General features: G+C 34.2%; 3 protein-coding genes across 3 annotated transcripts; 2 read left to right on the top strand and 1 right to left on the bottom strand.

Moving 5' to 3' along the window:
* Positions 1-885: 885 nt before the first annotated feature.
* Positions 886-2,456, top strand: BO88DRAFT_486746 (acid phosphatase PHOa; the record flags this gene model as incomplete). Its single annotated transcript, XM_025712483.1, has 4 exons — positions 886-1,068; positions 1,124-1,268; positions 1,320-1,610; positions 1,660-2,456. The coding sequence occupies 4 exons, from the start codon at positions 886-888 to the stop codon at positions 2,454-2,456; spliced, it is 1,416 nt and encodes a 471-aa protein (XP_025564421.1).
* An 821-nt stretch (positions 2,457-3,277) lies between these two features.
* BO88DRAFT_479810 (uncharacterized protein) lies at positions 3,278-3,691 on the top strand (the record flags this gene model as incomplete). Its single annotated transcript, XM_025712104.1, has 1 exon — positions 3,278-3,691. A coding segment is annotated over one exon (399 nt), but the record flags the coding sequence as incomplete, so codon positions are not given.
* A 1,040-nt stretch (positions 3,692-4,731) lies between these two features.
* On the bottom strand, positions 4,732-5,652 carry BO88DRAFT_479807 (glycoside hydrolase/deacetylase; the record flags this gene model as incomplete). Its single annotated transcript, XM_025712103.1, has 4 exons — positions 4,732-4,810; positions 4,833-5,234; positions 5,296-5,554; positions 5,616-5,652. The coding sequence occupies 4 exons, from the start codon at positions 5,650-5,652 to the stop codon at positions 4,732-4,734; spliced, it is 777 nt and encodes a 258-aa protein (XP_025564419.1).
* Positions 5,653-14,573: the final 8,921 nt, after the last annotated feature.

The raw sequence follows: 14,573 nt of genomic DNA, 5'->3' as shown, positions 1-14,573 counted from the left end.
GTTTGTCCAATTGTATGCAAGCTGAAGCTAATCAGTGTTCCACTGTATGTCTACACTAGTAAGACGCTCATGAACATCCAATTGTTGAAGGGTTCTCGAGGCAGTCTCTGTTACCTTCTCCGGATATGGAGTAGATGCCGAGATGTTGGTGCAGAAAATAGTCACATGTGCATATCTTATAACCAGTGGGAATAGAGCAGCAGTTGAAAGGATTGTGTTCTTTGATACTCCTCTCCTTGACTAACAACATCTCCGGAGTCCGCCGGGTTGCGACCGGGCTGGATGAGGGTATCAATCTTCCATTTTTGCGCGTTTTATCTCCGCCAGATGAGAGTGGCGGGCACGTGGGATAAGCCGGGTCACATCCACCGATCCGTGAAGCTTGGTGAGCTTGGTCGAGGGCGAATACCACAAGGCTGTCTCATTCAAGGCTGAACAGATGGTGTAATTGTGCAAGTCATTCAGCGTCCAGCAGGCACGCCCAGGGGACAGCCATTGCGATTGGGTAGGGTGGAAGGGGTGTTGCGAGAAGCCCCGAAATTGAAGCCTTGAAAATTGGTGGAGAGAGACTCCACTACGATCCAGTCCGAGTGGATCAATGGATGAAGTCCCCACTTGGTTATCCATCGATTGTCACTCGCTCCTCCTGCCGGCAGGAACGTGAAGTCAACCCCATTTCTGACTGGCCGGCGGGGTTAAGGTACTGCTAGTCCGTCCCTGGTAGATAGTAGGAAGTAGGTACTAGATAATATTCCGCCACGGTCGCATCGGCCGATATGCCGCCCAGTGTGCACGAGGCACTTACAAGTTAAAAGGACAGTATGCCCTGAAACTTGCTGTTGAAGTCCAGGCACATTTTCTCGCGGTTGTTGAGCACCTCTTCCAATGGCTTCCGTAACTGCGCTCCTCACTCTGGCCGGGCTGGCCGCTGGCGCCACCATCACCACCACCGAGCCTCCGCTTGCTGCTATTCAGAGGGCTCAGGCGACCACGTTGCCCCAGACCTGGACTTCCAATGTCACTGGCAAGTCCTTCGACCGTTTCTACCAGATCTGGTTGGAGAATGTCGTAAGTATCCATGTGTTGTCCAATGGTAGGTCGTAATACTCATACTTAGTCATAGGACTATGTTAATGCTGCCAATGATACCAACCAGCAGTGGCTGGCTAGCAAGGGTATTACTCTGGTCAACTACTATGGTGTTGGCCACACCTCGCAGCCCAATTACTGTGCCTCGGTGAGCGGAGACAACTATGGCATGGACAACGGTAGGGCTAATTCATCCCTGAAGCCGACCCAATGCTAATCATCCCCGGCAGACAACTTCCATGACATTCCTTCCAATGTCTCGACACTGGCGGATCTGCTCAACCCCAAGGGTATCTCCTGGGCACACTACCAGGAGCACTTGCCTTACCCCGGGTTCCAAGGGTACAACTACTCAAATCAGAAAACCGGCGCGAATGACTACATGCGCAAGCACGACCCGTTGGTCATGTTTGACAAAATTTCGAGCAATGACACTGCTTTGCGCCTCATCAAGAACTTTACTAGCTTTGAAGAGGACATGAAGAACGAAGTGCTCCCTCAGTGGGCTTTCATCACTCCCAGTGCGTTTCCCCCAATACCTCACATGCTGTACATCCTAACCTTAGTCAGACATGACCAACGACGCCCACGATACCAACATCACGTTCGGTTCCAAGTGGCTGCGCAGCTTCGTTGAGCCTCTCATGAACAACACCTACTTCTGGGACAACACTCTGCTGCTGTTGACCTTCGATGAGACCGAGACCTACGGTGTTCCCGAGTCGGAGATTTACAACGACCGCAACCGCGTCTTCAGCATTCTCCTCGGTGGTGCTGTCCCCGAGCACCTTATCGGTACCAAGGATGAGACCGTCTACACTCACTACTCCACCCTGGCCACTGTCGAGGCGAACTGGGGACTTCCTTCCCTGGGTCGCTGGGACTGCGGTGCCAACATCTTCAGCTTCGTCGCCGACAAGGTCGGCTACACGAACTGGGACGTTGATCCAACCCACCTCTACATCAACCAGTCTCTGCCTGGTCCCCTGGAGCAATGGGGCTACTCCAAGTATCGCGCTAACTGGCCCATCCCTACTACCAACGACACCTGCTCTGCCGGAAACGGTATCTTGCAGTCCGTCATTGACGCCTACAAGGGCCAGAACCCGACTTACAACTACACTGCTCCCTTCCCGTACGACGCTTCGTACGGCCTGGATGTGAACATTCCCTACAGCCGTAACGGCACTACCTACGTCTCTGGTGTCAACACCACCGGTGTCGTTGGTTATGATACCAACTCTACTACCTCTTCCTCATCCAGCTCGGCATCGTCTTCCGCTGCCGTCAGCGCTGGCTCTGCCATGACCATGCCTGCTGCTGGCTCGCTTGTTGCCATCTTTGCCGCCGTCGTGGCTTTGTTGTAAATGCATCGTGGGAGGTGGTGTTGACTCAGTGTCGACAAAAGAATCTTTGTTAATAGTTTGTTGATTTGTTCCATTTCTACTACGAGCCATGAGTGATGTTAGATGCCATCTTTGGATTTTGATATGACTCAATGCTATGTATATACACTACCCTGAATGAAAACCCGCAACTCGTTAGTCAGTTGCTGGACATACGTTTTACATGACTCAGATACCCAATAGTCTATACAAACACAAAACCGGTGGCAGATCCAGTAAGGACAAGAAACATAACAGAAGTAAGTTCCTGAGCAACGAGCCAAGCACCATAGGACGCCTAATCTGACATGCGTACGGCCACCACATCCATACCGAGCAGCATTGCTAACTACCGGATATCGTTTGCCTTACACTACCAATAGGAACTTTGGAAAACTTTCCTTAGCATGAAACTATTTACCCTATCATGCATAACCCTCCTTGTGATTGCACTTGTTTTACTTTCCCTCAGACATGCATATCTAGTTGCAAGCCACTCAATCTTACTGGCATTAATCGTGCAGGAACACGAAGAGTGGTGTGGAGATACCAAATTAGGTCTGCTCTGCTACGGTCTTTTAACCACAAGCTGAGCCAAATCTTTCTGGGTAGCAGTGTATTTAAGTGGCAGCATCACACCTCCTAATTAGTTTCTCGAATCCCTCCCCGCCTCACTCTTCCTCCACACTTTCATCGTATCACCACGCCTACTACGCCCATCATGTCCAGCCGCTCCGCCATCTCCAAGGTACATTCCCACCTCCACATTCTTACCAACGCTTGTACCTAACTACAGCCACCCAATACTGCAGCTCTCCCTCTCTACTATAACTACCCTCCTCCTCCTATCCACCCCACCAACAACAGCCTACTTCTACAAATACCCCGCCCTCTTCGTCTACAAAGACACCAACTGCACCGAAATCTCCTTCTCACTGGTTTACCCCAGCCTGGGGGACTGCAATGGCGGGTACTATGACTACGCGGGCTCGTTCCAGATGTTCAATATTGATGCCGCGTATACCTGTAACGCCAGCGACACGACGCTTACATTAGAAATGTATAATAGTTCTGGCACGGAGTGTGGTGATGAAAGTGACCTGTTGTTTAGACAGCCGGTGACGGAGGAGTGTACTGTTGCGGATGTGGAGAGTCCTGGGCCGTTGGAGATGCCGGTTTGGTTTGAGTTGGGGTGTATGTAATGAAAATTGTTTGGGGGAGGAGGGGTGGATGTTAATCTCATTTTTGTACATACAATGATGAGTTGGTACGGGTGAAGTCTCTTTCTTTCCGCCCGGATATTTATATACGTCGCTGTATGGAGGGTTAGTTGCTCGTAGATGACTGCCGACGCATGTACGATCATGACAACAGGCACAATTTTGTCTAATCAAAAAATAATCAAATTAGGCTCCGTCCACAAACAAATCAGAAGTAACAATAAAAAGTAAAAATTTTAAGGAAAATACATACAACAGAAGGGATTCGCTGGTGGTCACCCACCCAACTACTAACCTCCCGGCGTGTGGCTTAAGTACGGCTGAACGGACGGGAAGCCCTGTTTTCCACACCCTGTGGTCGTATGTACTATATAAATGAAAAAAGACGACTATATTGAGTAGAAAACCAACCTCTTCTTTCATAAAATTCTAATGATCATGGTGGGTTTCATTCAGTTCTCAGACCAGAGTGTAGTGTGATCTCCTGTCTAGCCCTGGAGCTCAGCAATTTTCAATGCTTGATTGTGTTGTTCGGAAGATTCTCCAGGGCACGGAGTCGAAGGGTCTCGTACTTACCGCCCGAATTAGGTCTTGCATGCCTTTCCCTCCATGAACTTCCATTTATGGAAGAGTCACCATGAAAACATAGGACTTCCTTCTACTTGGATAGCCGCACGATTCGGTCAAAGTGCCTCATGCTCCATTGGATATATACTGTAATTTCTTTTGAAAGGCCGGGATAGCACTACAAGAAACGCCGGTCTCGCATTTATCAAAGATCCTAAGCCTGCATGCACACATGGGTAAATCTCAACTCCATTTTCGGAATCTACGTCCTACGTGCTGTACTAGATAGGCTGACATGATCTTCAACATCCGGAAAGAATTGTCGCTGAAAGTTGTCCGATGTTGGTACAAACTTGAACACTGGTCTCACGAAGAATATACCAGTCATCATACCTTAGTTCTGAAACTGCCTACCCTTAAAGGAACGTCTTGATATAATCCTCGCCAGCCTCTACCTGGGCCTTCAACCGTTATGATGACCCGGACTCATCACACATTCGATACCAGTTTTCTGGATCGTCATCGCCCAAGCACTCCGAACCGTAACCGCTATTGATCATAAGCAACTTACTATATCATGCCGTTTTGAGATAAATATCGGACAAGGGACACCATACCTTTGATACCATTATCCTGGAGATGTTGCAACATCATCTCAGTCAATTCCTCCACAGTCATCTGCACAGGATCATGAGCTAGGAGAAGCGAGTGCCCTTCTTCCACCCCATTCTTGAAGCGTTTGAAAGTTCCCTTGGCCGTAGCATTTTCCTCGGTGTCACCAATGATCAGGTCCGTGACGATGACATGATAATCTTGGAGGATCTCCAGAACATTATCATCATATGCCATATAGGGTGGCCTCATATACGTCGGGCTGCGTTGAATGAGCTCGCACAATTTCTCATCAAGTGTGTCCATCTCGCGCCGGATGTCAGCTTCGAATGCTTCATCCAAGCGTAGCTTATGGTCCCAACTAGTAAGTAAGTTAGTTCTGATGTTAACAGCTCTGGGAGACCTTCACTGAGGTATGAGACCCAATTTGGTGTCCTGCTTCTATCTCCCGTTGTAAGAGCGGTGCGTAATCCTCGATGTTACCACGATTTCTGCCATTCACGAAGAATGTAGCTTTTGCATCATATTTATCAAGGATGCCTAGGAGTTCCTGGGTGTAAGCGTACGGTCCGTCGTCAAAGGCGAGGGCAAATGTGTCTTCCGCAGTGCAGCTTAGGATAGCCGTCTTATCATAGGGGAGGGAAGAGGCACCAACGCTCGGGGAGGGAAGAGGCACCAACGCTCTGGGAGCGAGGAGAAACTTGATGTGCTCGGGTGGTCACTGAGAGTCCAGCCAACGCACCAAGCGTAAGAAGTGAGCTAATTCCCGTTGCAATCATGGCTTCTTGTGGATATGTAGTAGTGTGTTGTTAAGAGGAGGTTTATTTTTGTTATGGATAGCTCGAGACAGAGGGAAGTCCATCACAGGCTCTCCGGGAAACTGGGAAGCCATCCTTTTGTATCTCAGTTATATCAACTACCATTTACAGTCTTCCATATTCAGCGGCTATGGAGTAGCTGATGTTTCGTTCGTTGGCATACTGTAGCACGTCATGATGATCCGCAACACATCACCAGAGACATACAGTTGTGTTTTATGGCGATATAATCACAATCCACTGCAGGGCTTAGTGTATTGGAAGAGCCAAGGTTTGATCCTGTATCTACCTACCTTTCTGGTTGGTTGGCCGATAGTGTCATCGAGCAGCTGTCCCATGGATGTGATCGATCTGGTGTGACAACGTAGCACGTGACTCGATAGAACGCATGCCTAAATTTGATGTCTGGGATTTTTTCGCCACGCGACGGTTCCGCACTAGTAAACACCTTTGATCATTAATTTCGAAACCGTATCCAAGCAAGCATTCTGTCAAGAACCTCGTAATACCACTGTTGCATGCGGTCAAGTGTACGTTAAGCGGGACGCAATAGTCTTTGGTAGTTGAAGGGTCTCTTAGGTAAGTCGCTGCATTCAGCTTGATGGGCCTGTGATTGCTCGTCGTATCTGGTCGCAGCTACAGTGGCCATGGTTGAAGAAGATCTTAGTGGCTCTAGACCCTTCGGACGTTGCAGGAACTATATCCGAACCATGAAGAACAATGTGCTTGTCGTAGGACGAACAGCCAATCTCTCAGGGATGCTCGATCCATGGAAACTATACAAATGGAAGTTTCAAACAGTGTGAGGGGTTCTATTTCTTACAGGTTGTAGCAGACGCGGCAAACCGGCGGGCGCCGCGGACCCTGAGAACGTTGGCTGAAATCGATAAATATTGACTTGGAGCTGATCCCTGACGGAGCTTGGCGTTCTAATGTAAGGTAATATTCCCATCGGCCAAGTATAGGTAGCACTGTACTTGACTTGGTGGAGCGTTGCAATGGTACAATATGAGCCAAAAGGTGACGACTTGATTGGGACATCATCTGGCAAAACGACTTCGGTGAATCGCAATTCAAATGAACATCTGGTAGTTACACTAAACTATGGTTCTGCTTTCGTCTGGTGCTGATTAAACAACAATATCTATGATGCGGCATTACGCTTGATTGGGGTCTACTATGTTATAGCCCATCATAGTGTACAAGTTTCGCAAAGAATAGTTGCTGCCTATTTATTGGCAGGAACACCTCTTATACGCGTCATGATATTTGAAGTCACCAATACTTGCCTCAAAAGGTAATCTATTGCGTGCTGAGCTCTCGTAAGCCCGTCTGAAAACAGCAAGACGCCACTGTGAGTGACAAGATGGTTAAGTTAAACCAGGCAATTGATGTGAACAATACTCTTCAACTAAGTCATGAAGTCATGAACATGAATACTGACTAACCCTTGCAATGGCAATAAATGCCCAAGTATAAAGAGGACCTGCCCTCTCAGCCCTCTCAACCCTCTCAGCCCTCTATTCCTAATCCAACTCTATCAAAACACATGATAGCAACACTTGCATTACTTGAGCACAATGTCTGACTCAGTGGGTCACCGGATCAAGGATGACAGCCTTGAGGGAAAGAGCCTCCTTCACTATAAGGGCCTTAGAAGTGACGACACCTGGACGGACGATCAGAAAATTGATCTGGACAACTACTTCGGAGACTCGGACGGTAGGATTTACCCAATATAGTAGGGACTGCAGACTCATAGGCTGACAATATCAGGATGGTTCACGACCGAGCATGGGTATGCCGAGAGGGCTAAAGATGCAGATGAGATACGTGAATATGTTACAGCAACACGTCCGAGTGAGCCCAAACTTCAGGCACATCTATATAGAGATGACAACATCAACACCAGATTCCAGGGTGTTATACTTGACGACTATTTTGAAGTTGACGATGATGGAATACAATTATAGTTTTAAGATCTCTAGATTTTCTAAATTATTAATAAATTTATAAATATTTTCCTAGAATATAAATAAATTAAAAATAATCTAACTAAGCCGGCTTCTATTCTATAGAAAAATATTATTTATAATAAATAAATAAATAAGTTTATACTTTATTAATCCAGATTAGAAGAATTAAGAGATATTATTAAATTTTGAATTTTTAAATATAATTTATATAGAAAATAATTTAATTTATATAATTTCTAAATTTCATGAATAATAAAGTTTTATTAATTGTATTTTTACTATTATTACAGATAATATATAATAATATTACTTTAATAACTTAAGTTTAAAAATATATTGAAAAAGAGATTTTAAAATATTCTTTATAATATCTTCAAGAATTGATTATATTAAAATATTTATAATTTTTAATATAAATTTTTTTATTCAGGCAGAAAATAATAATTTTAAAATTATATAAAATAAAAAAAATATCTCTTAGATCTTAAAATAAACTTTCTATTATAATTTTAAAAATATATTTTAACTTAAGTTAAAAAGTTCTTTAATACTATAATTAATAATATATAAATTTATGAATTTTATATAATAAAAAATTATTTAAAAATTATTTAAAAATCTTACAGAGCTTCTATTATATCAGGACTATTAAATTGTGATAGAATAACCCAGCTATCCGGATAAAAGTGTGATAGGATCTACTTGTCAAGGTAGAAAGCCTGTCAACTAGGTAGAAAATCAGTCACTAAATACCATGAATTTATCTAATAATAACAAAGGTAGTCTATATCCACGAGATAGACTGATTCTTAAGAAATCAGTAACTTATTATAAAGAAATCAGCACCTTATAAATATAAAGAAGATATGGAATCTCTATTAATAATCTTATAATTCTTATAATTATTATAATATATTATTCTAATAACTTTTATCTTAATAATTTAATTATTTTATTATAAATAATATCTTTCTTTACTAGGATGAGCTACCTGGCTCAGATATTAAAAATAATCTTATATATTTCTAATTTAAAATAATAGAAATCTGATAATAAAAGATAGAGAATCCACAGGATATTTAATATAAATAAAATTATATACTAGTTTTATATAATTTTATTAGTATTTAGTTATATTTGCATGGGTAGATCTATTATTAAAAAATATAAATAAAAAAATTTTTTATATTATTTCTTTTTCTCTTCTTTTTTTATCCTGGGGTTATTATTTTTAAAATATTTTATTATTATTTTATTTATTCTTTATTGTTATTTCACGTGTTTTCTATTATTTTTATTATTATATATTAATTATTTAGTGATTAATTATCTTTTTATATTTATTTCATGAGTAGTTCAGATTTATATTATATTATTAATTTTAATTTTTATAATATAGGTAGTCGAGGGGTTACTTAAAATTATTATTATTATATATTAATAATTAAGAAGACACATGCTATTTATAAAATAATAATTAAGCTAAGATAATTATAGTATATATATTATTTTAAAATTTCTATTAAATAATTTAAACCAGATAAAATAAAAAATTAAATAGCTTTTAAAATTAATTATATTCTAAATAGGAAACAGTTGATCCTGTATTATTAATATTATAACTAATATAATAAATATAAAATAATATAGATTTATAGATTTTCTTTAATATACTTAAACTAATATAATTAAACTCTGGCAGGTATATGAAAAAATACTGTTAAATTAATTAAATTTTTTAACTAGTACTGTATTTATTTTTTTAACCAGTCTAAAGCTGCGGAAGATAAAAATTATATTAATTCTGATAATAAAATTCTTTATACTGTGAATAAATATATAATATATTTAAACAAAGTTTTTATATAAATAATAATTATTTATTATTATGATTATGTGATAGAATAACCTAGCTATCGGGATAAAAGTCATCGGGATGACGTATTATAGTGGTTATGAGAGTCGTGAGGTTATTAATAGTGGTTCCATACCTCTCCGGCATCTATAAGATACTGATTTCTCTGTAATAAACTACTAATTTCTCAAGAATCAGTTTATTTCGTGGATATAGACTATCTTTATTATTATTAGATAAATATATAATATTTAATAATTAATTTCTTATCTAGTTGACAGGCTTTCTATCTTAATAAATAGATTTTATTATATTCTGATTTTTCTACTTTAACTACCTAAGGAAGATGCTATTTATTAAAAATAATAAAAAAATAAAAGCATCCAATGATTAAACTAATCTAGAATTATTATTAGATATTATTCCCACTATTAAAGAAATTCAATAGCTAGAAGATTATATTTATTAATTAGAATAGACTATTAATTTGTAGTAGAAAATAATTTATTTTTAAAGAAATAATTTTTTAAATAAAATATTTTTAAGATACTACTGATTCTTCTTTAAATCAGATAAAGATAAGAAAGAGATTAAATTTAAAAATATTTTTTATTTTATTCTGAATTTTAATTTCCAAAAGTATTAGGAATAAATTACTAATTTAAAATATATATTTAGAGATACTTTTAAAAAGTATTTATCAGAGAAATATAAGATCTTTGCTATTATTAATTATATAGACTTATCCTGCAGGCAGAGATAGTACTATTTTATTAATAATAAAAATCTAGAAAAAAGATGATTTTTTAAGAAATTATAATTCTAATTCAAAGACTAGATCTTTATATTAATTTAAAATATTACTACTTTTTAATCTGATATTATGGCCTAATTAGAACAGGCTTACCAGTAATATAGCCAGAATCTGAGAGAGTTCTATATATATTTTAATATTTTAAAATAATATTTTTCTTATTAAGCAGAGAAAGAAAGAATTTTATTATATTTTATTAAATTATTTTTAGATTTAAACTATTATATTTAAGAATATATTCCATACTTACTAGAGAAGTAAAATAAAATAATAATTATTATTATTTATTATTATAAATTATAAAAGAATAGAGGAAAACACAAGTAAAATAATAACTAATTTAATAGTTATAAATTATATAAGCACTTCCAAGAAATTATTAATAAAATTATTAAGAAAAATATCCTGAATTACAGAGAAAATCTTATTAGAAAAAATAATAATTAATTATAATATTTTATATATAAAAATATTTAATACCTTGTAAACTAATATTCTACTAAAGGTAAAAGAGTTTAATCTGCTAGAATCTATTAATTTTTATTAGATTCAGAGAAAAAAATAAAGAAATTAAAATAAATCTTATAATTTTAACTTCTTTATTTATAGTAAGGACTATATATTATTTTTATATTTTTATTTATATTTAAAACAGTCTCGAAATCTTTGCAAACCTAGATAACTATACTAAAATAAATATTATTAATTACTAGTTTACTAAAGCTTATAATCTTCAACATATTCTAGTTATTATATTAAAAATTAAAATTATTAATTAAATTATTATTTTTATTTATAATATATAGAAAGTTTTTATTATTATTACTAATTCACGAGGAGCCACCCGTACTTTTAAATAATATTATATAAAAATTAACCAAGATTTTTAATTAGAAGATAGTTCTATATTATTTTTAATAATTATATTTCAAGATCTATATATTATCTTATTAGCATGGAACTACTAATAATAATTTAATATATTTTCTATTTTATTACTCTCTGTTACTTAATTTATTAAAGTAACTTGAAATTTAGTAAGAGTGTATACTATTATTAAGTTTTTTAAAAATATCTGGCTATTAGAAGAAGAGTCTTATAATTTATTATTAAATCTTAAAATAATTCTTATTAAATTTAAGCAGTTTTAAAATATATTTTTTATAAATTTTTTTTAATAGCTATTTTCTTATGGTTCTGTAAATTATATTATTAATATTAAGTTTAATAAAATATCTCCTTATAATTTAATATATTTTTTATTTAAAGCTGAACTTAAGATTCTATAAGAATATATTAAAGAGAACCTGAAATTAAGCTAAATTTAATTTTTAAAGAATTTTATTAAAGTCTTTATTTTTTTTATATCTAAAAAAGATAGTAGTCTATATTTTTATATAAATTATAAAAATCTTAATAAGATTTTTATTAAAAATCATTATTCTCTATCTCTTATTTCAGAGATTCTTGACAGGGTTTCGGGAAGTACCTACTTTTTAAAGATTAATATTAAAAATATATACTATTGAATTTATATTAAGAAAGATAATAAATAGAAAATAATATTTTATATCTGATACAGTTATTTTAAATATATAATTATATTATTTAAATTAACTAATACTCCAGTAATTTTCTAAAATTATATATATACTGTATTTCAAGAATTTTTTAATGATTTTTATATAATATATCTAGATAATATCCTTATCTTTTTGCCTGATAAAGAATCTTATATAAAGTATATTTATTAAGTTTTAAAAAGACTTTGAGAAGCTTAACTCTATATAAAATTATTAAAATACTTATTCTACTAATTTAAAGTTAAATTTCTAGAGTATATTATTAATTCTAATAGAATATCTATGGATTCTTGATAAATAAATAATATTATTTTATAATTAATTTCTGAAAATTATCATGATATCCAGGTCTTCCTCGGATTCTATAACTTTTATTAATAATTTATTTAAGATTATTCTTATATTATATTACCCCTTACCTCGCTACTTCGTGGAACAGTTAATAGATAAAAACCAGGAAAAATTTATCTAATCTTATCTAAATAAATTACTTTCTGTTATCTAATTATTATCTTTTAATAAATATTTTTATTAATATATTTTAATCCTATGAAACCCTGCTGTTTAGAAACTGATGTGTCCAAGAAAGAGATGAGTAGTATTTTATTTTAATTTAATAATAAAAATATATTTTATTTAATTATATTTTAGTCTTGTAAGTTCTCCGGTACTGAGTTAAACTATGATATTTTAAATTAAGAATTATTTACTATTATTTATTCTTTTAAATAATAATAATAATATCTTGAAGGAGCTTTCTAAATAATTAAAATCTTATTTAACTACTTAAACTTATAATTTTTTATATATTAAACTAGAGTTAACAGGAGATAAGTTTAATAGTTTATAAATTTAATCTCTTATAGAGTTAACAGGAGATAAGTTTAATAGTTTATAAATTTAATCTCTTCTAATTTTATTATTAAATATAAAATAAAAAAGTTAAATTTAGTAAATAAGTCTTCTAGAATATCTTCTAAATTCTAGATAGAACCTGCTTTTTAAGAGAAATTGTTAATCCTGATTTAAAAGTAATTCATGGATATATTATTTCTGATAATAAGAAATCTTACCAAAGAGAAATCCCAGTTTAAATCTTGAAATATACAGGATTATTCTGGGTTTAATATTTATATTATATTGAGCTCAAAGGATCCTAATGGTTAAGCTAGTATAGAAATAATTAACTAGATTATTTAAATAAATTTATTTTAAGAAAGATTTATTCTTTAATCTATAGTATTATAAATATATACTACAGAAGTTTTATACTTAGATATATGTAATTCTGAACTTCAAGAGATAATCTTGTGTTTGTAGAATAAAAATTCAGAGATATAATAATAAAAAGCTACTATTTAATAAAAGTAATTAAATTAAAAGTATTAGATTATTAAGATAACTAGCTATATCTGTTTTAAAAATTAATATTATATTCTATTCTCTGAAATATTATGTCAAACGCTTATTAAGCTATACTATGATAATCTATTAATAAGATATTTTAGAAAGACCTAAATAGAAGTACTATTATATAGAAAATTCTACTGGAATAGATTACAGTATAATATAGATAAGTATATTTAAATTTATTTAATATATTAAGAGACCACTGCTCTAAAGTATTAACTATATAATAATCTTAAATTATTACTAATTTTATCTTGTTTCTTTGCTGAATTAGTAATAAATTTTATCATAAGACTACCTTCTATTATTTAATATAGAAAAACTGTTGATGTTATTCTTATTATTATTAATTAATTTTTAAAATATTGTCTTTTCTTTACTGTCCTGTCCATGATAACTGTACTAGATCTTGCTAAACTGTTTTATTAATAGGTTAAATTGATTTTCGGACCCCCAAATGGGATTATATCTGATAGAGGATCAATCTTTACTAGTAAATTCTGGTTAAACTTGGTCTATAACAGCCATATAACCTTGAAACTCTTGACTGCGTTCCACCCTTAAACCGATGGCCAAACAGAACAGATGAACCAGACACTCGAACACTACCTCCGATGCTACTCCAGCCATCCATGAGATCTTCATACCTGGGTGGTTTTCTTCGATCCCTTGAGACCAAACTGGCGAGCGTGAGCTGACTCTATATAATTATATATAATGGCTAAGTTTAATGTTTTCTCAAGAATAATATACTTGATATTTTTATTTTAGTATTTTATATTTATCAGTTCTACCTGCTACTCAAGAATAGTAGTAAAATTATGAGTATTACTAAGTATTCCCGTGTTAGTCTAGCCAATATTAGCATTATATCCAGTATAATAAAGGAGATTAAGTAATATTTATTATAAAATATATCTTTCTTTTCTTAGAATATTAATAATACAGTACCAAAGTATGAGTATTTTAATAGTAGCTAATATTATAAAAAACTCTTTTAGTAATATCAAAATTAGTATTAATAGTACAGAGGTAATATATATAAAAAAGATATTAAATTTTAATAAATTATTTCTGTAATATATAAATCTTCTTCTTAGGAGCTGCTTTGGAAGGCATATTAAAAGATCTAATATAAAGTATATAATCTGAAAGTAAATGAAGTAAGAAATAAATATAAAGAGATATTTAATTACTAAATAATTAATATATAATAATAAAAATAATAAAAAGCACGTGAAATG

This window comes from Aspergillus vadensis (assembly GCF_003184925.1).
Source record: "Aspergillus vadensis CBS 113365 unplaced genomic scaffold BO88scaffold_7, whole genome shotgun sequence".
Classification (NCBI taxonomy): Eukaryota; Fungi; Ascomycota; class Eurotiomycetes; order Eurotiales; family Aspergillaceae; genus Aspergillus; species Aspergillus vadensis.
This window is presented reverse-complemented; position numbering and strand designations above follow the sequence as displayed.